This window comes from Blennius ocellaris (assembly GCF_963422515.1).
Source record: "Blennius ocellaris genome assembly, chromosome: 20".
NCBI classification, from domain to species: domain Eukaryota; kingdom Metazoa; phylum Chordata; class Actinopteri; order Blenniiformes; family Blenniidae; genus Blennius; species Blennius ocellaris.
In genome coordinates, this window is record NC_137669.1 from 8135906 (window position 1) to 8158742 (window position 22837).

Consider the following 22837-nt stretch of genomic DNA (forward strand, 5'->3'; position numbering starts at 1 on the left):
CAGTAAACAAATCTGTCTCAATTAAAGTAGTAGCCTCCAAGCCGCGCCCACACGCTCCTGTCGACCAATCAGAGCTGCTTCAGAGAACCGAGCCATCACGTGCCGATTATTTCCTAACGTAATAAAATAAGCATTTACTTGTGCACATTTCGTTCTACCAAATGACTGCCGTAGAATGTAAAATTAATATTGAGTTCTTAGAAAATAATCTTTAAGTCTGAACTAAAGCTAATTCAGTTTCGTCACATAGAGCAACACGATTCAACCAGTAAAGGAAAACTATCAAAGCACTCACGTGTTGCGATATGACATCTCATGGAAGAGCACTACTTCCTTCAAACGATGTGTTGCACTACAACAGAAGGCTTGACTTTACCTCCAAAGCTAGATTTATCTCTGATTAAGTTCTCGGCTGCTAAAGCTAATGCTAACACGGGCTGAAGCGACTCGACCTCTTTCTTCGCTGGGAGGAAAAGCTATAGATGTATCGCGACACTGACACCTAGCGGCAGAGCGAGGAAACGCTTCACTTGTTGACAGGCGCACGAACACTTTAAGCAATATTAAAAAAAAAAAAACCTTGCCTATTTTTCCAAATTATGTCTGATATTTTTAAAAGGTTAATGTATTTATAAAGAACCATTCAGTCCCAAGGAAATTAACAATGCTTTACAAAGAATATATTATAAGTGATTAAGAATCTTAAGTGATTAGGATCATGAAATGCATGAAAAAAATAATCAAGAAAGGTGCAAAAGGGACAATAAAAATATGAACAATTGTTTATTGGAAAGCCCGAGCAAATAATAGTGTTAGTGTTTTAAGTCCTGATTTAAAAGAAGCGAGTGTATCAGCAGTCTTCGGGAAGTTTGTTCCAGATGATGAGCGTAGGAACTAAAAGCTGCACGACCTTGTTTCGTAAAATTCTTCTTGCGGACCTCAAGGGGTCTGGATATTTCATATTGTACAAGTAAAGCTGAGATACATTCAGACTCGAGACCATTCAAAGCTTTATAGAACAGAAGTAGTAGTTTTTGAAGTAGATTCTTTCACACACAAGCAGCCAGTGCAGATTGATGCTCAGGTGTAACGTGCTCCACCCGCTTTGTGTTGGAGACGACTCTGGATGAGCTGCACCTGTAAACAGTTACAATAACCCAACCTGTTGGAAATAAACGCATGAACAAGTTTCTAAAAATGAAACAATATAGTTCTATAGTGAGATAGAAAATATGTTCACAAATTCCTATTCTTGTATCCCTAAATTTGTAGGAAAAAATAGTCAATGATCATTTCGTTTCATCATCCATCATCATGCAGAAGCCACAGTTGAGGACAAACGGCAAAAAAAAACGTTGCGTAAACTGTTAATGCTCGGCACACTGTAGACAGTGCACGCAGTGTAAAGCCAGTACCACACTCTAAAGCTCCGCGGTAAACAGGCCAGACAGCGAGCATCTATAGACTGCAGCATGTGTTACATAAGTCAGCCTGCAGTTCCCCCAGTGCCGGGCCTCATGTATAGGACAGTGTGTGCTCTGTGAACATACACAGCTACTGAGCGGCTACAGGGCTGGGAGAGACGGAGAGGGAGGGAGAGAGAGAGAGCGGTGAAACTGGGTGAATTATTGTGCGGCTCACTGACTGATGCAGCTATACATACAAACACACACAGCAGTCATCAAACCAAGAACTCAATGCAAAGAGGCCCACTCTGAAAGGACTTTTGAGCGTGTGAGCGTGTGTGTGTGGGAGGGGGGCGGGGGGTTCCTATTTCAAAGCCTGTTTAGTCCGTAATGAACTCACTGAGTGCATGTATGTGCGTACGTACGTGTGTGTGTGTGTCTGTAGGTGATCCTCCACGTCGCAGTACGCAAAGCACTAATTAGCCTCGTGACCGCAGACGCGGCACCACTTCTACACTTGCGCGAGATTCAAGCGGCTTTATGCCACGGAATTGCGCAAGCCCGCTTTCTTTAAACCGCGGCGTGATTCAGCAGTGCCTGGAGGCGCCAGGCCAGACTGGCCGAGGCTCTCCAGATAAGAACATACCAACACATCGTGGAGTCACCACAGAGAATGCGAGACATTTGAAAGAGCATCAGATGACCGATTATCACAAATCTTGCCCTCATGCAGAGAGAACTCATTGTTTGGATCCGTGCAATTAAAGATGATTAAGATGGAACAAACATCACCGGAGGGGAAAGAAAAACAAGTTGGAAGAGAGAGAGAGAGAGAGAGAGAGAAGGGTTATAAAACAGACACCAGTTGCACAGTGACCTTTACTATCAACGTGACTCCCTTACTACTGTACGGTAAGCCCCCAGTAAGCTTGAGAACTGACCCAGTTCAGAAAGAGGGAATGTGGGACACACACACACACACACACTTCCAGCTATTATATAGCTAGGAATATTTTTAGTCATGTTGATGAGGTCAAGTGGTGGGAGCCTGTGAACCGAAGGAACAGTTTCCAAGGTTGAAACCGTAGAGGAAGCGACGACGGGAGTGGTGGCCAGGAATGTGTGAGAAGCGGCTGGTGATCTCCGAGACGTGACAGAGAGAGAGAGAGAGAGAGAGCGAGAGAGAGAGTGAGAGAGAAAGAAAGAAAGCGTGGCAGGTGAGAAGATGGAAAAGGGAGAGTCTTAAGATGCCCTTTGGCGCCGCGCCAGGTATTGTGTAAGCGGTTTTACAAGCAAGGCGGACGCGGCACACCTTGGTCTGAAAAGAGGCACTCGAAGAACAAAAAACCTGCAATCGCTGCTGCGAACACACTTTGAACTGCAGGTTTACACAACTCGGAGGGGCTGAAATGGGCTGGGCTCAGCCCCGACTGACAGACAACCGCATAAATCAGGGACGGGTCATTATCAAACAAAGTCCCCGGGAGGTGTAATTCATGGCAATAAAACAAGGTGGCAGCAGGCAAACAAAGCACAGTTAAACCGCTGCTGGAGCTCAAAGGGATGAAGATGAAGCCATTGCTGATGGCATAAGAAAACATCTCGTACTCACTTTAAAGATTTGAGGGTTGTTTTTTTTATTTTTTCTCCTCAAATGACTTAGTTCCAGAATAATTGGTTTCTTTCAAAGTAAAATAGGATTGTGTTGAAGGATGAGTTTCATTAAAAATTAAAAAAAAAAAAAAAAATTGAATGAGAATTCAGTTAAGGCACACTGTGTAAAAGTAGAAAAATATATCTATCTTTAACAACAAATATCTTCAAGGATTTGAACATTTCCCGTTTTCACTTCAAAGTCCACACACAAAAAGTAAAGTGCTCCAAGGATCAATGTTGTCCAATGACAGATGATCCAGCTTGCATTTAAAAAGTGTTAAGAGTTCTATTCGTGTCCACAGAAAGCAGGAGCGCGGCGCTAAAGGAGCTGGAAGGAGAGCCCTGCAGTCACCGGCTGAGTGAAAGCGAATGCAGTCCAGCGTCAGAGCGTCACAGGGACTTCCTTGCGTGTCGCCGTGGCGTCTTCGGTGGCGTCCCGAGAGGTCTGGCTGCAGCCCGGGGCAACAGCTCCACCGTCGTCTCCCGGGGGCGACTCCCCTGCGGCCGCGTCGCTTCCTTGGGACCGAACAACGGCTGGGTCGGACCGCCGCTTTTTCCTCACGTGATAGTGATGCTTCTTGGACTTCAGGTGAGCTGCGGGTGCAGATGAAGACATGTTGGAACCAAGCCGTTTCTGCCTGTGAAGCGCCGCGCTTCTCCAGGGTCGCCTCGGCGTGCCTCACCTGCCCATTCCAGGTCGCCGATGACGAGTTTGTCACACAGGTCACACGTGTTGTGGCTCCGTTTGTTTCTCTGCTGTGGCCCTTGTACCACGATCGGTGCGACGGTCGGCTCTTCGCCCTGGTAAGAGTGAGCAGAAACACACACGGGTGTGTTAGGAGGTACCCAGTCAAAGATCAAAGAAGAAATGAGGTGGGAGAGAATCAACAGAAGAAGACGAAAATGTGTTGGCGCGATATGGTTCCGCCATCGTTCACGCAGGTGAATCAAGAACGGGCGTCATGGCTGGACTCGACACACTCATGCTACGCGTCACGTCAGTGATGCTGGAAAGCCTCCACGCTATTGAGAATCACACAGGAGGGAGGCGCGCTGCCGCCTCTGTTTAGCTCGGAGCGAAAACAATGCATTTAGCGCTTTTCAGCGCAGTGACGAATGTGACACGAGAGATAACCGCCACAAAACAACATAGCAGCAAATGGAGATTATTATGGGAAGAAAAAAAAAAGTAGGTTTTTCAATAGATACAGACTTGAAAAAAAGCAGGGAAAAAAAAAAAAAAAGACAGACACAGCTCCCTGCAGCAGAAGGCTGTCACTCGGGTCTATTGGGGCCCCACCTTACTGAGACTGTCCAGTATCTGCAGTGCAGGGTCCAGCACGGTCTCCTCCCACCTCGACACGTCCGTCACATCCAGGCCGTACACCGCCGGGATGTTGTCTCCTGGTCCTGCACACACACACACACACACACACACACACACACACACACACACACACACACACACACACACACACACACACACACACACACACACACACACACACACACACACACACACACACACACACACACACACACACAGAGGTCAAGCACACAGTAAGCACACATTATGCATTTTACAAGGCCAACGCAGGCTGCCAATTAACATAATAAAGGCTCTTCAAAGCTGATATTCAAATCCGTCTTGGTGATTTATTGTTATTGGGTGGGTGAAACACCCAGACCACCACCTTCAGATCGCCACCCACCGTAACCAAGTCGCGTGAATGGCAACGCCGCTTTTTGATGTATGAAAAGCTCATTTTAAAACACACGTAGGCATTAAAATGTAGAATAACTAATCGACGCTTCATGTCAATACGCCTTCTTTGTGAAATGACTTCGGAGGGTTTGGCTGAACATTAAGAAAGATTGAGCTGGACCAGCGCAAAGTGGGAAATGCGCACGAGCCGTGATGTGCTGGAGCCGCACCCTGAGGCTCCGTCAACCTGCTGACTCACACTGGCTCGATAATGTCTCTCCCTCCTCTCTCCTCCCACCCTTCTCTCCTGAGCGCCATCCCTCTTCCTTTCACCATCAGTCTTGCTTTGGCTTTCACTCACTCTCTCTCTCTAACTGTTACACCCCCGTGTTTCTATTTTGCATCAGTCAGCAGTCTGCAGGCCAGGCCTCAGCACTAAACAGGAGCACCAGACCCCCCCCCCCCCCAATCTGTCTGTCTGAGTGCATCATGATCCCCTGTCCTGCACTGACACACATGTAGAGAAAGTGACTTTTAAACTTTTAACACCTGCAAAGTCATATCTAATTATCATCCAGCCGGTGGGAAAGGAAGGGTTAATATGAGCGTGCGCTGCACTCCAGCTCACGTTAACCACGGGTTGTTTTCAGCGTTTGTATTTTAGGAAAAAAAGGGATCAAACCCATCTTTATTGTACGGGCAGCAGGAGACGTCTACATCCAGCCGAAGAGTCTTCGTGGCTCTGACAAATACCATCAGACGCTGGCAGCCATGATTTGAAATGACCTTCCTGGCTTTTCAAACACGGCTGCTTGATTTTTCTTCAGAGGTTAAACCTCCGTGCCAGAGAGCACGCTATCACAGAGAGTAAGGAGGGCACAGAATTGCAATGACACCGAACTTAAACGACACAACTCGGACTGATCCAAGAGTTTGGCGGAAAAAAAACCCTCAAAACTGGTGCAGTGTAACCTGACTTTTGAAAATGTATTGCAATGTAATGGCTGTAAATTCAGTCAGCATGTTATAGTAAAAGAAGGAACTGTTCTAGTAATTGGTTACTAACCAACCAATCTGGCAGTGTTGGGAAACATCAAGTTTCATCAAGTTAATAATGCAACCAGACTGGTAATCAATACGCCTCATTTTTCAGGACCTTTTGGGGTTTCGTTCACCTGGAAAATCCGAAAATCAACAGTTAGGAAGATTTGTCTCCAGTGTGCTTTGGAATTTTGACTGTGGCTTCTGGTGAGGGGCGTGAGATCAAACGACGATACTCCACACAAGGTGTAAGTGAGACCTCGCTGCAGCACGACCAACCGAGATGGTACGGCAGCTCACATGTCAGAAGGGAAGTAAAAGGACGCCAGATCATCTTCCCCACCACAGCTGAGTCATGTGCAAAGATGCACACAACCGCCGTGCTTCAGAAAAAGACACGTAGAGATCCGGCTGTTGTCTGATGCTACGGGTGTCCGAGGCCTCGTGGCCACATGTTCAAGTAGAAATGGAAACATTAAGTTAAGTTTCGGTTTTCCATTTACACAACAGTGGAGCCACTGAACACACAACTTTTTTGAAAACGCTCCAACTGCATCTCCATGGAAAAGACGGACAAAGCAACTTTTCTGCACAGAAAGATCACCGCTGCGTTGACCCGGAAGTGGCGGACACTGCGGTACAGAACGGGGTCCATAACACTCTCCACTGATGTCAAAGAAGAAACAAAACTGGCCTCAGTTCAAATCAACTGCCTGTTTGCTTTATAAATTCTATGTGCGAAAGCCACACTTGTGTAAATTAATCCCATTAACCTGTAAAGTAGTGTTAGGCAACTCAATTATGGCTTAATCCTTTTCACACACGCTGAACTGTGGATATGAGGGCAGCAGACGCCCTGCAGACTCGAGTTGCAAACTCTGCTGGGAACCGCGCGGGCCGCCCGTTTAATATTGCAGAGGAACACGGAGTAACTGTACGTCTGGTCTTCTATACAGCTAACTGAACTGACCCTGGCAGAAAACCCCGTGTGACAGACAGAGCGAGAGAGCGAGAGAGCGAGAGAGAGAATCTGCACACGGCCACACCCAGGAGCTTAGCATATAAAACCAATTTACCTGACAAGTGGTATTTCAGTCGCTTCTTTCTAGTAGGAATTGGTTCAGTTTGGTCCAAAGGGAAACGTTCTACTTTTTACAAGTAAAAAAGAACGACGTATTTTGAAAAGGGTCTTTGAAGGGACACTTACGTGTTAATCTGTGTGTTTAAACAGCTCGGCGGCAACTCATTTTTAACTGTGCTTACTGTTAAACAAAAATCGCATCCTGAATGTGTCTCCGAGTCAGATGGAAAGTCTTTTGTGTTCGCGGCACAATAGCAGGCAGGTGGCGGGTGCCACCTGGCATACCTATGCCACATGCACAGTTGCCGGTCTGTCTTTCAGGTGGTCTGATAAAGGCTTACGACCCCAACAGTCATCGACTGCCCTCCTGCTGTCTGTGCATGTCCCTACTTTTTTTTTTCTCTCTCTCTCTCTCTCTCCCGCTTTCATCCAATTCAACACCAGTAGCCTCCCACAGGGCAGAGTGTGCGCAGTGTTGGTAAATAAAAGAGGAGACGGCGTCGGGAGGCTTGCCAGATGCTGGATGGTTACCTCTGTCGCCTCCCTCCATCATCACTCTTGTTTCGGATCTGGTGAAATTTAACTCTGCTAATCCGCCCCGTTCTGAATGAGAGTTGATAAGAAACGCTGACGGGACAAAGAAAAACGGGGCGGCGGGTGCACACACACACACACACACACACACACCAGCCCAGAAACTCTAACTGTGGCCGTTTGCTTTCAGGCACTCGGGGGAGACGGCTTTGCCAACAAGAGGGAGTGTAATCTGTCGCCGGGCAGCTGCTTGCCAGTGCTGAGTGTTCGTGCGTGCGTGTTGAAACAGTCGTCCACCTGTTGCAACAAGGCGGGCCAGAAGTCATTTGCCGTCCTCTTGTTTACTAAGAGAGGATGTGTGCCTGTGTGTGTGTGTGCGCTTTGCTATAAAAACTTGGTTGTGGTGTGGCGTGCCCCCCCCCCCTCTTCAACCGGCCCAGCTGTGCTCCTTTTGGCGGCCGTCCACTTTGGAAACAAGGCAGCTGCCCCTATTCACTCCTGCAGCCTCCTTCCTCCTTTCCTACGGTTCCCCCTCGCTTGTCCAATTCCACCGCCTCCTTTTGTTTACCTGTTGTTTATGGCCGACACTTCCAGACAGGTCAAGTGCTTCGGTTCTCCTGCATTCATGCGACCGCAGCCTTGCTATATTTGGTTTCTACTTAGTCACTTCGACTTCAAGTAGTTTCTTTGTTCACATGCTAGCTACCGTCACATCTCGTACTAATCACCGACGCAGTATAAACAAGGGATCACATGACATGCTGCATGCGACCAAGGCCACTCCGAGTAATGAGTCGATCCCACATCCGACACTGCAAGGCCACTTATTAGCTCTGAGACGTCCTTTGTTTTGTTTTTACGGCCCCCGACGTTAGTGTTTGGGTTCACTCTCGCCACTCTCGTAGGAGGCAGACAGCTGTTCCAGATAAGAAAGCTCTAAAAATACACCACGCAGCTACAAGGAGATGTTTGTGTTCCGGCTTGGTAGGGACCAAAAACTGAGCTTAAAGGAGGCTTGTGGTGTAAAAAAAAATGCGACGAGAACAACAGGTTGATTGTATTATTTCAACTCAACGGCGCAGGATTAGTTTTATTTTCTGCGCAGTGTCCAAAACATTCTTTTGGGATGAATCAGCGGAAGTGATGGGCCGGCTACCAGTCCCAGATCTACCCAGGCTTGTGTCTAATCTCAATTTGGATTTGGTCTGACACCCGGCTCCCCTGAGCGGGATAAAGTAAAGAATGGCTGAATGACTTTATCGAGCCTTTAAATCTGGAGGTAGAGAAGCAGAGGGAGATTTGTGAACAGAGCACATTTGGAAACAGCCGACATTGACCGTCGTTGCCACTGATGGTCCAACAGTCAACACAATCAAGCTGGATATCACAACTTCCTGTTTAAGTTAAAATTGAAAGTATTTCAGATTTAGTTCCGTAATGGTCTGATACTCGTTTTCTACTCGGGCAAAACAGTGACGAATGCATTTGGATTTATACTCACTCCCCCAATTAAGAAAAAAGTGGCTCACAAACAACTGCAAGTGTAAATAAGCAACTGTTTGCTACTAATAATGCAGCACAAGCTTAAGGGATTATAACACCTCAGTGATACGATCACAGCTTCCAGGCAGCTTGAACTCAAGTCACTTCAGCTCTTTTTTCCCAGTAAGATGGTGAGATAGTTTAGTGTGAATGTGCATATTTTAATACATTTGAGAGAATTTGTGATTTTATTTTGGGTTTTTCTTTTTTTTTTTTTTTTTATCACAATGGAGTTGTGTTTGGTAATGGATGACAGTCTGTGCTGACTCACATGAGTCCTGCGGTGCTTTTATGAGTCACTGTGGGGGGGGGGGGGGGGGGGGTTAAATGCATTAAGGGCCCCCGTCTGGACCGGCACCGAGGCCAATGTGGTTGCATACCCCGACCACACCCCTGCTATTTCTGTTCTGTACTCAAGCTCTGGTTCTGTGACAACGGGGCAACAATCTGGATTGTGTTTTACCGTTGTAAAAAGGCATCACGACATGCGTATATGGAAACGTATGAACTCCCGTGTCTCACTTGAACCCTCTGTGACTTTCCCCCGTCTTCCCCGGCTCTCTCTCCCCCGCCTGGAGGAGGTCACGGAGAGGTCTCTGTGGCAACAACAACACCGGCTTGGGCTTTGTCACCACGGGAGAGGGATGTGTTTGTATGTGTACGTGGAGGCTTCGAACTTGCTGGAAGACAAGAGTGTAAAGTCGCCCCACACCTGTTGCCTCAGCTGGATCAGATTACCTTCACTCTCGATCCACCCAGCTCTCCATGTGGCGTCCCCCCCCCCGCCCCCCCTCAGCCTCCATACATCCTTCGCTCGCTCGCTCACTCTTGGGACTAAATGATACCAATACCCCTGTTACTTAACACTCACCGGGCCTCGGTCAAACTACACCTGCGTATCCCGGTTACAGGTGGAGTGTGTGTGCGTGTGTGTGTGCGTGTGTGTGTGTGTGTGTGCTCGCGTCTTTAGGGAGTTGATACAAAAACACTTGACGATAAAAAGCTACACCTTAACAATATTAATTGAACATAAAACTGTAAATACACAAATCCAAACAAGCCGTGCGGACGCACTCATATGCAGATTCGGTTTTAGTTAAATCGAGGTGGATTTCCGCCGAGCCGGATGAGCCGGGGGTTTTTAAATCCCCACTGCATCCGAGGTTGAACGCGTCGAGAGCGACGGCGGCAGCGGAAAAGTATTTAAGAAGCTGAACGCCCACCTGCTCTCTCAGACTGCCACCGCTAAATGCTTCAAGAGTGAACCGTAAAAGTGGGTTAAAGCTGTGGCTTCCAGGCATGCGTCGCTGCCTCTTTCCGTGCATTTACACGCAGAGTCAACATTCGGGGTCCTTTGCTGGCGTCTCCTCCTGCCTGCCGCATTGTGCGTGCCTGACTGCGCCTCTGTCTGTCACTTCACATCGGGCGTCTCTGTGCGACCCGCTGCTGGTCTCTGTGAGCTCGGCCCGCCCGGACCCCGTCGACCCCGCGTTTGTGTGGTCGGGGCAAATTCCCAGCAGCTCTGCAACGCTTCAAGAGATTAGCCTGCTCAGCTGAGGCCTGCTGGCATCTGTGCGAGTGTGTGTGAAGCTCAGACAGGAGGGGGTGTGGGGGGGAGGCAGTCGGGGGGGTGTCAGCAGTCTCAGCAGGACAGAGAAGTCAATGGAGAGGAGGCAGGAGAGAATGAGAGAGGTTAAACAGCAAAGTCTTGGGTTACAGGAACACCAATTCGGGATTGGACACAAGGACTGGGCTGTTCTGAAGATTCAAACTGTAAGCACCCTCAAAAGTCGATTATACCAACAAGGAGGACTACACTACTCGCGTGACCTTTAAAAAAAAAAATATGGGTCTATTCTCACATTTCGTCCACTTGAACGTGGACATTTGATCCAACATGATCATTTTAATCCATCATCGAGATTAAAACAGATTCTAGGAACAGAAACAGTATGATTAAAGTGAAAGATCCGATTAATAATTAGTGTGTATTTACCAAACACACAGTGTAAACCCAACATAAATCTGATCATGCCTTTTGTTACAAAAAGCAACCTTGCTAAATCTCACTATGCAAGATCACATTCTTCGTCGACGAGGCTGTCCTTTAAAGGCTTCGTGTCGTGCCACAGCGAGCAGTGGTTAGATATTAACAGAATGTTTCACCCCAGCCTTGCATGTTTCCCCTACGAACACTGAAAGTAGAAAATGAATGCAAGGTTTGTTTAAGGCGTCTGCAGTGACTTCGCTCCCGGTTGCAAACGCATGGTGCATTTCACCCATGTTGCATCTGGAAACAATAGTAATGTTTCACTCAGAAATTGAAGACCGTATGTACACTGACTAATAAAGTTACAACCAGCCGTGACAATGGCTGGGATCATGCGTGAACACAAGTGGAATCTGTGCTGCATGTAGCAAAAGTTACAATAGCACGTCTACATTCCCCACCCATTCCCACCTCCAGGAGTAATATATGGTCAGACCCCAAAACAGTCGCATGTGCAACAACACAGGCAGATCACTGCATATGTAAAAAGAAAAAGCAAAAAAAAAAAAAAAAAAAAACCCCAGCAACGCAGGAAAACGACACACATGTGATGGTGGCCATATGGTGTATGCAGTGGGCAGGCGGGCGGTGAGAAAGAGGGGTATTGAGGTTTATGGCCTGCCGTAGCTTTAAGCCACTTGGGCCTAACAGGATTAGGAGGCTGGGTTACTGCAGGGCAAGCGACCAGTGGGACAGCGAGGCCAGTTCTCAAGTTTTTGGGTTTGGGGAGCGCACGCTCGGCCCTTTGCAGTGCGTTTTAAAACACACCTCACGACTCGGGGTGGCAATAAGGGTGAGAAAATTGGCACCTGCCAAACACAAGTTGGTTCCGACTGTTTGGTGGGCACGACTCTGGCAGGGAAGCAAACGCCACAGCTCATTTATATGTATTTGGACACATGAGGGAGTTCAGTGGTGGGAGGGTAGGAAAAAAAAGAGGCATTAGTGAGTCTTAGTTGCAGGTGTGCATTGGGAATAAATCCAGAAACAATATCCTGGATGCTGCAGGCAACCAAATGTTTACAAAAAATAGGCAAGTTTGATGCCTACTTTTTACAAATAATGATCAAAAAGTAAATTCTCGTTGAACCAGTCCTTTAAAATAGAAACATTTCCGAAAAATGGAAATATAATTATATGATTAATGAACTGACAAAAAAAGGACTAAAGAGACAGACATGTACTGCACCTCTGTGCCTTGCAACACAATACTGTAGCTGAGAAGCTTATTGTGTGTCTAATGGAGCGCATGAATCTCATCTTGTTAAAGAGAGTGCTGATTGCTTAGGAACTAGGCTGTTTAGGACAACACGCACACACACACACAGGAAGGAGGGTACTCACGTTTAAGAAAGCGGTTACGGACCCATTTATTCTGTTTGCGAGCGTAACGCCTCGTCGCGATCTTCAAAGCTTCTATACCTGGAGGGAGTTACAAGGAAGTGGTTGTAAATTAGGCAGAAATGAGAGACTGAGAGCAAGAGAGGAGGGAGGGAATTGATTCTTATGGTTGATCGGTCAACCAGTCCACCACAAGCTCAGTGACTTTGATTCGGTATTTTTCCTGACCTTTGTCTCGCAGTGTGTCTTTCTCCTGCTGTGTGCAGCTTTCAGGAGCAGTCAGGTAGTCATGAAACTCCTTGAAGCCGATAGACTGGAAAATCCCATGTTGGTAGTCCTGACTGAGAAAAGGAGAGGGGAGAGGAAATGGCATCTATGAATAAAAATGATCTCCAGTGTCTCTGCTGGTGACTCATTTCACTTTTTCCTTCTAAAGATAACTGGTCAGAGCAATCTGGAAAAACACCACAATGTAGGCCGAGTGGCGCAAATGCAGTACTTAAGCAGATGTTACCAACATCTCCATCATTGAGGATTGCAGTGAGATCCAATGGTCTGGTCAGACTATAGGGGGAGTTGATAATGCAGTTAGTGTGAGGTCTGTGTGAGGCTATCGTGTTTTCGATCCCGTTACTGGCAGGTGAGCGGACGTTTTTAGAAAATCAAACTGCAGAAACACAATGCCTGTGTGGTGCAACGGCGTATAGGTCAGCACACTCAAATGCAAGCAGCAAATCAATATTAGAAAAATAAAAAGCCTTCTGGTTAAAGGATTGGCTTTATTCTTTTCGTCAAACACAATGTAGAACAAATATTACCGCCACAATCATGGGGGGGGGGGGGGGGGGTCATTTTTAGAGGCTTTAATTTATGTGCTTGCAAGTGAAACAAGAAGAGGAAATAACAAAAACAAATCTGGCCAGACGGGCCGAGACAGAAATTTGAGAATAGCCACAGAGCGCAGGAAATGTAGAGTCAATGGAGGGAAGAAAAGAAAGAGAGAGGAAGGGAGGGGAGGGGTGGGGGGAGATTTGACCTTGATGTCTGGCCACAGCAGCCCAGCCGGGGATGGAGACATGAGGGTAAAAGAGACAGAGACAGAGAGAGAGAGAGAGAGAGAGAGAGAGAGAGCGAAAGAGAGAGAGCGAGAGAGCGAAAGAGAGAGAGCGAGAGAGCGAGAGAGCGAGAGAGCGAGAGAGCGAGAGAGCGAGAGAGCGAGAGAGCGAGAGAGCGAGAGAGAGAGAGAGAGAGAGGGACAGACAGAGAGCGAGAGACAGAAAGAGAGACAGAGAGAGAGAGAGAGAGAGAGAGAGAGAGAAGAGGGGGTGGAGGGAGTAAAGTGCAAGGATGATCAGATTGCTGAGAGGGCAATAGTGGAAGAGATGGGGGGATGCAGACAGAAGGGGGGTGGGGGTGTGAGGAGGGAAAGGAGGAGGCTGGTTGGTTGGTGAGGTGTGATATGGGGTGATAAAAAGAAAGGGGGGACGAGAGAAGGGAACCAGCAGCTTTCCTGGGCACCGTTCCATCAATGCATCAACTCCCCGCAGCCACACCCCATCGTGCGCACACACACACACACACACACACACACACACACACACACACATACACGCAATATCGATACCTGCAGTGCTCATATACTGAATAAAGCTCAAATGCAAGCATGCATATGAGCTTTATGCCCACATGCTGCATATACAACATACCAAAGTAATTTTTGGGGATAACTGACCAGGTACAATAAAGTCTGTGTTTGACTGATAATTAAAAAAAAGATGTGGAACATAAGAAATCCACCAAACTCCCCACCAATCTCATCTGCAAAGTGAATAATACAAAACTGGTATTACAATTTAATGCCGTATCCCCCTCCCAACGCGCCATATGGTGAGTAGGTAGCAAGATCTAAAAATGCCCCAGTGAGGATAATGGAAAGTTTGTTCCCCGCCAAAGAAAGTGCTCGTTACTCAAAGTAAAAAAAAAATAATAATAAAACACTTGGTGAGGCAGTTGCCGCCCGCTCATGTGTGAGAATGTCAATCATGATGACTTTCCTCGATGCTCGCAGTGGTAATTCAAGGGCAGTCATTCAAATATCTTAAACCTGGAAATCTTCCACACACAAGATGAACAATGCAGTCAAACTCAGAAAAGAAAGGCACTTTCGCATTCAATGTGCGTCGCAACAGCTGTGGGCTTATTGGTGACTCTTCATCAGCTGCACCAAAAGGAAGAGCAATTTCTCTGCTTTTCTAAACGGGTTCTTCCCAATTTCTGGCAGCCCTTCCTCCGGCTTGTTGTGGTTCAGACCGCAACCATCTGTGGCGATTTCTGGTGGATTCATTCCTCACTGTGGATGAATGGAGCTGACAAATCATGGAGGAGATGACACAATCCCTGCAAAGCCACTTTGAGTCTTCCAACATTTTACATTTCAGACATGGCAGCTTCGGAGGATTAACATCAACAAGCGGCAGCCTGACAAGTAACAGAGATGGCTGCTGTAACACAGGCGCGCGGGGGGGGTTGGTTGTGGTTTGTGGGGCTGCACAGTGGCGTCGTGGTTAGCACTCTCACGTCTCAGCCGAAATAGGCTCAGGTTAGATTCTGGTCTTGAGGGGCCTTTTGTTGTAGAGTCTTTTGGGGGTTGTTTTTTTTCTTCAGGTACTCCGGTTTAATCCCACCACATGTGTAGATTAGCGTCTCTGAATTACTCATAGCTGTGAACGTGCGCGTCTGTGGTTGTACTGGCAACCTGTCATGGATCAGGTGTGACTGGAAATCCAAAAACCATGTCCGGGTAACCAGACATATCACCACTTCCAGGTCAGCAGCTTGCGGTTAGCGTTGAGAAAAAGTCGACTCAGCAGTTGGTAATTATGTGAAAGTCAATTAAGATTATTGATCTTGATAATCTTTAAATTCTCCTCTCTTCAGACGACACTGCACACAGGGTATACTTTGTTCCAGGGCCACTGTGAAGACTGTTACAACTCCCAAGGAGCTGAAGTAATAAGCACAGATCACCAGACTCTCCTGGTGCTGCTAATGTGGGATGAAGTGGGGCTTATCTTGGCAATTATTAATAATCACTGGACATCCTAAAGAAATATCAGTCCCGTCTGAGCTGAACGCACATCAGTGTGGGCTGGCGCTTAAATTGGTCTGCGGGCCTCATGGGAAAAGGCAGAACGCGGTGACCTGTCAAGATTGGGAAGGAAAAATAAATAGCTGGATAGTTGTTTGGTGGAGTTTACTCTGCTGGGAGGACAGGACCTAAATCAAGGTCCAGACTTGATTCAGATAAGATGATCACAATGTGGTGTGTTGCGCGGATGCAGAGCTCTTGTATCAAAAGTAAGAACAAAAGTGGGGGAAAAATGGATGAAATTGTAAAAAATTATCAGATTTAAACCAATTAATTTTTTCTTTTCAGTCATTACTTCTAATGATGCGGTCAAAATATTTGGAAAGCGGCCGCCTCTCCGACGCTCCTGTTAGCTTTAACCAGAGATGTATTTGTGGCACCTAAAGAAACAGCATGTTGGTCGTTAATCTTGACTGTTTAGCTGCTCCTTTTTTTGTGGATTAATCTGTTTCTTTCAAGACAAGGTGCTCTGCCTTGTTGGCATTGAATAGAAAAGCTGAATAACATGCGCATACCACCATTGAGCTCCAACTGATGTGGATCTTACATCTCAGTCGACAAACCTGATTTCGATAATAAAGAAATGGTAACACACGAGTTACTTTTCAATGGATGGATACAGTTCCTCCACTTTTTTCAGTGACTAAGAAGATATATTTTTGGTAACTGGCCCAACACTGGTGCCATACAAGACTGCGGGGTTTAGATTTGATGTTAAAATAGGTGTGACTAAATAGAGAATGGAATTTTTAAAACAGAATTTTAAATATGATTCGAAAAAAGATGGAGGGGTAGCAGAAATGATATTTCCTCATGAAAAACACCCTCGGGGGCAATTCAGGCTGAATAAGAGCAGTTTACGTTCAGCAAATGTAAGCATGACCAGAGAGAAATTAAAGACAGCGGGCTTGAGTCTTTACTGAAGTGAATAAAAGTTGGATAATTATCTGACTAATAAAATATTAATCATTGGCTATAGCTGGAAATTTTATATCTTGCACAGATAGGCTTGTGTAATATGTCTGCTTATGGCGCAGATAAACATCTGCACTGTAGAAGATTCATGAATCAGCCAGGCAAGGAAAAAAAGAAAAAAAAAAGAAAAGGAGTACAACTTCCATCGGAAGAAAAGGGTCCTTGATATCAGTTCGCCTTGAAGACAAGACTCACAACTGCCTGTTCTTGGTAGAACAAAATAGAGGCTTCAGAGAATTAATAGTAACGCATACTGAGAAGGTTTTCAAGAGGGGAAAACCATAAAAGGATCTTATAGATACCAGGATAAAGCCTGCAGATGAAACGCCAAAGCAGCATACAGCTTTTATTCAGAAGGGGGTGGAAAAGGGGGCCGAGAAGTTAAGCCCAGACTTTGATAAGAGACGTCTTGTCCCACGGGTGTTTAAGGAAAACTGCAGCAATTACATAAAGGAGGAGCCGCTGCCAGGTCTGGGGAATTACCTCCACTGAGGCCACCTGGGAGCAGGTCAGTTCAGGACCGACGCATGAGGGTCTGAGAGCCGAGGCCAGTTAAGTTCACAAATCTCTGCAGTCCGAGCCTGATCTCTGCGCGGGGACAGCAAATCAAAGCACTTTCGTCACTTCCAGAATAGCACGGAAGGAGTCTGGACGGATGTTGTTGCGTAATGGGTAATACAGACACCGCGTTTCACAAAAATAAGCAAGCTTGTGTGTTTAAGAGTCAAACCCAGTGATGAAAAATAACAAAAACAGTCGAACGGAGGAACAAGTGGTTGTGTTTACTGAGCAGGAAGGATTTTTCCTCCTTCCTAAATTTTCTTACCCGTCGTCCTTGATTTTCTTCTGATTGTAGCGGACGTGGAAATCTTTGAGCTCGTCTATCAATCCTGCAGACAACATCTCATCAACCCGACTGTCCAGCCGCTTGTCCAGAGCTGAGAGGAAAAAAGAAAGGCAAACATTTTAATATGGCAAATGCAGCATGAAATTTAAGACGGACGATATTGTTTTGAGCCATTTCGGCTGCCATTTCTTGTTCCCCTGACGGTTTCCTCGCCTTACTTTCCATGTCGGCGTGCAGCCAGAAGATGCAGGGGTCGGAGTATCTGAGCGGCCCTCCCAGCCCGTCGCCTCCCTCCTGCCCCCGCTGCTCCTCCAGCCAGCGGCTGTGGGGGACGCCCGTCTCTTCATGGATTTGAAGACTCCTGCAGAAGCAAAGCAGAAACAATTTGTAATTGACCTTTTTGTAAACAAAACCCAAGTGACGAGCCATTCCCCGCTAATTCCTCTGGTTCTAACGTCCCCTTCCCGACACCCTACCCACTGGCAGAGAAATCGAATAATGCAAACCATCGTCACAACAGAAAAGCAACAAGCCTGTGAAATCTCTGTCGTTTCCTCCTCTGAACAGGACAGTGATGAGCCTGTACAATCACACCGAGCTCGCCGCTCCTTCGAGAGGCTGAGATTTAAAACCAAAGCAGGCTCTTTAGTCACGCCTGGCTGCACTCTGAGGTTATGAGGAAAAGATGAATCCTGTCATCCGCTGTCAACTTAAAGAACAGGGTAACCTAACCTGCTCACACAAAAGACCGGCGCACACACTGCGTTGACTCATCAGCTGTGTGCGCGTGTGTGCGTGCGTGCGTGTGTGTGTTACGACTTGGCTGTATTGTCAGATTGAGATGAGCCATTAACGATCTTCTAAAAAAAAAACAAAACCATGACAACCCTGAATGGCACAAGTTAACACAACCCATAATGTAACACATTCAACCATGTGTTTGAAATTGGATCATTGGCTACATTTATCCAGCTTTTGTCTTGGCTCTATGGGCTCATTTTTCTCTGGATCTGTGCCAAATAATTGGCAGTATTTTAGAATGAACCATGTTGTCGTTTTTAGAGTGAAACTAAGGAATATCGCTCTGACTTCCATTTACCGGAGCCTTGAAGGTCCCACATTACACAGTTTTTCAACAATTTCACATTGAGGTCAGACAACATTGCATTCATACTGTATTTCCCCAAATCTAGCTTTGGCCGGAAGTTCAGCCGGTCTAAAAGTCCCTCTAGTGAGCTCCACTGACAACAGGCCATTTCTGTGTCTGTACCTTTAAATGCTTACGAGTTGTGCTGCTCGAGGGAGCAGATCGCCATTTAACAGGGAAACCAATTAATCTGCAACACTGTTGCAATTTACTAATGTGTTTCTGAATACGTTACGTAGTTTGGTCGAATGTGTTGATACAGTTACTAACAAGTAGTTAACGCTAGCTCATGCTAACTGGAAGGGTAACACTATTTTTTTGGTTTTTCATATTACACTGAATTTATTCAGATTCAGTTATCTTTGTAAATTTCCATCTCCCTGTGGGAGGGTCAAAGTGAGTATTTAGTATCCACTACCGGAGGGAGTGGTTGTTTCCCCACATGACATCATTAAGGGAAACATCTCTGGATGGCCTGTATGAGCACACATTCACTAAAAAGTGGAGCAAGTGAGGGAGATGACAGACTTGCACACTTCTGGGGCCTCATACACAGGCTATGAAGAGACATATTACTGTTAGAAAACCATTACAAAGTGAAGCTAGCATAATATGGGACCTTTAAAACAAGACAAAAAGACTTGTATCCGTCCGACAGCCTACCTGGCTATCTTGCGCTTGTCATTGGGATGCAGCATGGCCGCCATTGCTGGATCCACCTTCTCCAGGCGTTTATGTAACTCGGCTCCTCCCAACCTCTCCAGCTCCAACTTCCCGTTTTGATCTCCTTTGTCCGGCTGCACGTTTTCCTACAATAAAGACATTTTTCTTCAACTTCAACTTTAAAGCAGCTTTCCTTGAGGCTCCTGCAGATAAATATTTCAGCTTCTCGGCGTGGTTTAAAGGTCCTCTCACACCTGTTTGTGCACATCGCTGGAAAGAAATCCAAGTAGAGTGTTTTTTGGTCTGAACACATGTCTGGAGGGAATTTTATATACATTAATGAATTCTCAATAATGGGTAATGCAAATAGAAATTAAGAGAAGCTAAGGTCGCCTCGGGCAGTTTTATTAACATTGAATTATTATTCTGCAGGAACTCCAGTCACATTTTCCTTATACAACATCTTTACACTATAAAACTTGAGTACACTGTGGATCAATGGTAACTACGGTCATGAGATTTAGAGCATTGGAGTCATACTCACTGCTGTATCCACCAGGACTCTCCACAGCAGAGACTCGATGTAATAGTTGGTTCCTCCCACGATGATTGGCAGTTTGTTGCTGCGGCGCATGCCGTCTATGTTGGAGTGCGTTAAGGAGGGAGCCAATATGCCTGAGTGATCGCTGGGCGAAGCACTATCAATGAACGCACCACAATCATAGGCATTCTGTAATGACCTGTAGCGAGCTCACTCAAGTACTAATTATAGGGAAATATCTCCAACTACTTCCAACTCAATCAGGCCAAATCAGACTGCCGGCTCTTCCCAAAGTACAACATGGTGCAGATCATGGCTTCGTGCATTAACACAGCATGCAGTCCATGAAAGCCAAGGCTGAAGCAGAATATTTGGACATGTTCAGAGCTGTATGGAGATCTGCATATGCTCTCAGCAGACTCAATTTCTTACTAAGCCTATAGTTGAGGTAATAAGAGTCATCATTACAACCAAAACCACAAGTATCCTTCTTTCGCCTCTCGCCTGAGTTTACTTTCAGAACGGAGCGTGACCATCCACCATCCCTTTGGCCTTGGGGAAATTAATTCTTTGCATTTGACTGGTTCGACAATGTCGAGGGACCAATTCAAGTTCTTGAGCCGGGGTATTGGTCAGAGACACAGAGGCATATTAAGCCAAACAATTATGTCTTTAATGGCGCGAGGAGGCTGCAGCGCACTGCAGAAACCCATGCAGTCGTGGAGGAAGGCTGCACACTTGTAGAAGCCGTGGAACCGGAGCTCCACCATGCAGGCCACTCTATTCCTGATATTAAGTCGCAACAACAATTCAACAAAGTTATGGTTCGGGTTCATATTGTTCCAGACTGATAAACGACCAAACGTATTGAGCGTAGGTTTTTGTGAGACAAGTGAAAATTCACAGTTTCACACTCAAAGAAGTGAATGGCCCAATGATGAAGAATGGTCCTAATGCAACTTAATCATCTGAAGTCGCCTACTGCTGAGCAGAAGTGCAGCAGCTTTGACTCCAACAAAATAAAAACCCTTCGGTTTTGAGGGTTTCGGTTTAGAAACTTTGGTGAACAATGTGAAATTGGCAGAATCGCCAGAAGCTGCAATCATAGTTCAATGGAAGTCGATATTCAAATGAGTTAAATCTGGCGGCATGTCGTTCCAGATGAATGATCACGAGTCGTTTCGTGAAAAAAAGTCTTCATGCCAACTCGTTTCCATTTTCTAATCTGGATGAACCAGCTACCAATCCAGTGGTTTCTGCAAGAGAACATCTGGATCATTTCTACCACACTTTCAACACTGCACAAAAAGCTTAACACCTTGGACGCGGATAAAACACTAACCAGCTCATATTTCTGGGTCTGTCTTGCGAGGTTTCATCGTTTAGCCAGCTAATTGTGCACACCCCCAAGTTGACACATCCTCTCTTATCAATCTTTATGGCAGGTGGGGAATAGAGTGGATCTCCCCCTCACGGTGACGGAAGCTACTTCACCAGTCGAACACGTCAAACAGATTTACAACAGATTCGAGTGAAGTGAAGCGGCTGACTCTCGCGTATGGAAAATTACAGTTACGCTAGTAACGGCAACATCCCATGAAAGGCAGCAATACTTGGGAACGACGGCAAGTTTGACTGATGACGATTTGAATATGATAGAATAACAGGTTATTATGTACATTATCTATGAAAGCTGTACTTTCAGAAAGTGAACGTGTCGCTTTAGGGAATCTGCAAACCATTGTTTTGGTGCAGAACTCGTCTCATTAAGACCTTCGCGTCCTTTTCCGGCTGCATTGCGTCTATTAGTCGTGAGGAGCCGTAGATGATCTCAGGCTTTCTGTGGTTGCACGACCGTGACAACAGCCGTCTGCAAACCTCTTCCCCTGTACAACACAAGACTGCAGATTCTAAGCTGCCATCGCTCCGCCTTCATCTTGGAGGGACACAAATCTTACAGTGTGCAGCTGCATTCAACCTGCACTGTGGATCTCTGGACGGAAGAGGCTCTCTGACCACCAATTCATGAAATATATTCAAAAAAAAAAATGAAGTTCTGAGCTCGACTTTTATGTGCAGACTTGAAATTTTACTTCAATATGGGTTTTTCGTCAAAACTCTCTCCTCCCCAAAGGCACAGGCCCGTGAAATCACAAATGTCACTGGTTGCACATGCAGCTTGTGCCACACCTCAGTTACTCTCTCTCCTCCTCTGTCGCATTCTCTCTCATCTTGCACCTTTCCCCTCCCCTCCTAGCTCATTTTAGTCGCCCACCTTCCTTACTCCGAGATAATTAAATAACCACTCAAACAAGATAAAGGCTCATCAGCCGTTGCTGTTCACCGCCCCCCTCTCTCTCTCTCTCTCTCCCTCTCCCGCTCTCTCAGATGCACGGATGCGTTTGTGTGCCTGCAGAGGCAAGAGATGAGAAGGAAGGCGAGAGGGGAATGAAGAGAGTCACAAGAAAAGAGTTGCAGAGGGAGGGGAGTTCAAGCGAACGGCATGTGAGAGTGAAAGAATTTACAGCCGATCACGACGCATCATTAGGTCTTTCAACTTCAAGGCCGTCGCCTTTCTTCAACGTTCGCACGCAGCCGCTCAATTTTGTCTCGGTGTGAAATCCTGCATGCGGCTCCTCTCCCCGCGAATCTGTATTCAGCTCTTCTCAGTCCTCCCTCTTCCCACCAGCAGGCTCACGCTGCACTGAGCCTATTCTTGGAGATGCTGCATCCCCGCGCCGCACTGGTGAGAGTGTGTGTGCTCCAGAGAGGGAGGGGGGGGGGAGTGTGTGTGAGTGTGTGTCATCGTGATCTATTAATACCATCTCTAGTTATCGCCTCCCCTCTTCCACATCTGTGTGACGGCCGGTGTCTGCGGGAGGGTGTGACTGCCCAGAGTCCATCTGCAAGTGTGTGTGTGTGTGTGTGTATATATATGAGCGCCTCAGACAGAGACACAAGCTCTTCTATAAATACCGTCTCTTGCGATCTCTGCCTTTCTACCTTTTTTGGCGCAACATCTGCAGCGAGACGCGCTGACAAAATGAGGACATGGCAGATCCTCCTCGCACCTCCAGACCAATTAGTAAAAGTCACATCGGCTCGAACCTTTTTCTCCCGTAGCTCCCACTTACTACGACGTGACGGCAAATGAGGGGAA

General features: G+C 46.5%; 1 protein-coding gene across 1 annotated transcript in view; it reads right to left on the minus strand.

The window, feature by feature from the left end:
- Positions 1 to 3082: 3082 nt before the first annotated feature.
- The window catches only part of trit1 (tRNA isopentenyltransferase 1), a gene marked incomplete at its 5' end in the record, with an annotated part of 34171 nt that continues 14416 nt past the window's right edge, over positions 3083 to 22837 (minus strand). Inside the window, 9 exons of the mRNA XM_080516333.1 lie at positions 3083 to 3656; positions 3746 to 3863; positions 4363 to 4472; positions 12360 to 12437; positions 12585 to 12697; positions 17306 to 17417; positions 17545 to 17687; positions 19137 to 19282; positions 19681 to 19759. Coding sequence (XP_080372459.1) covers positions 3445 to 3656; positions 3746 to 3863; positions 4363 to 4472; positions 12360 to 12437; positions 12585 to 12697; positions 17306 to 17417; positions 17545 to 17687; positions 19137 to 19282; positions 19681 to 19759 — 1111 coding nt within the window. The 3' untranslated portion in view covers positions 3083 to 3444. The remainder of the gene's footprint in view (positions 3657 to 3745; positions 3864 to 4362; positions 4473 to 12359; positions 12438 to 12584; positions 12698 to 17305; positions 17418 to 17544; positions 17688 to 19136; positions 19283 to 19680; positions 19760 to 22837) is intronic.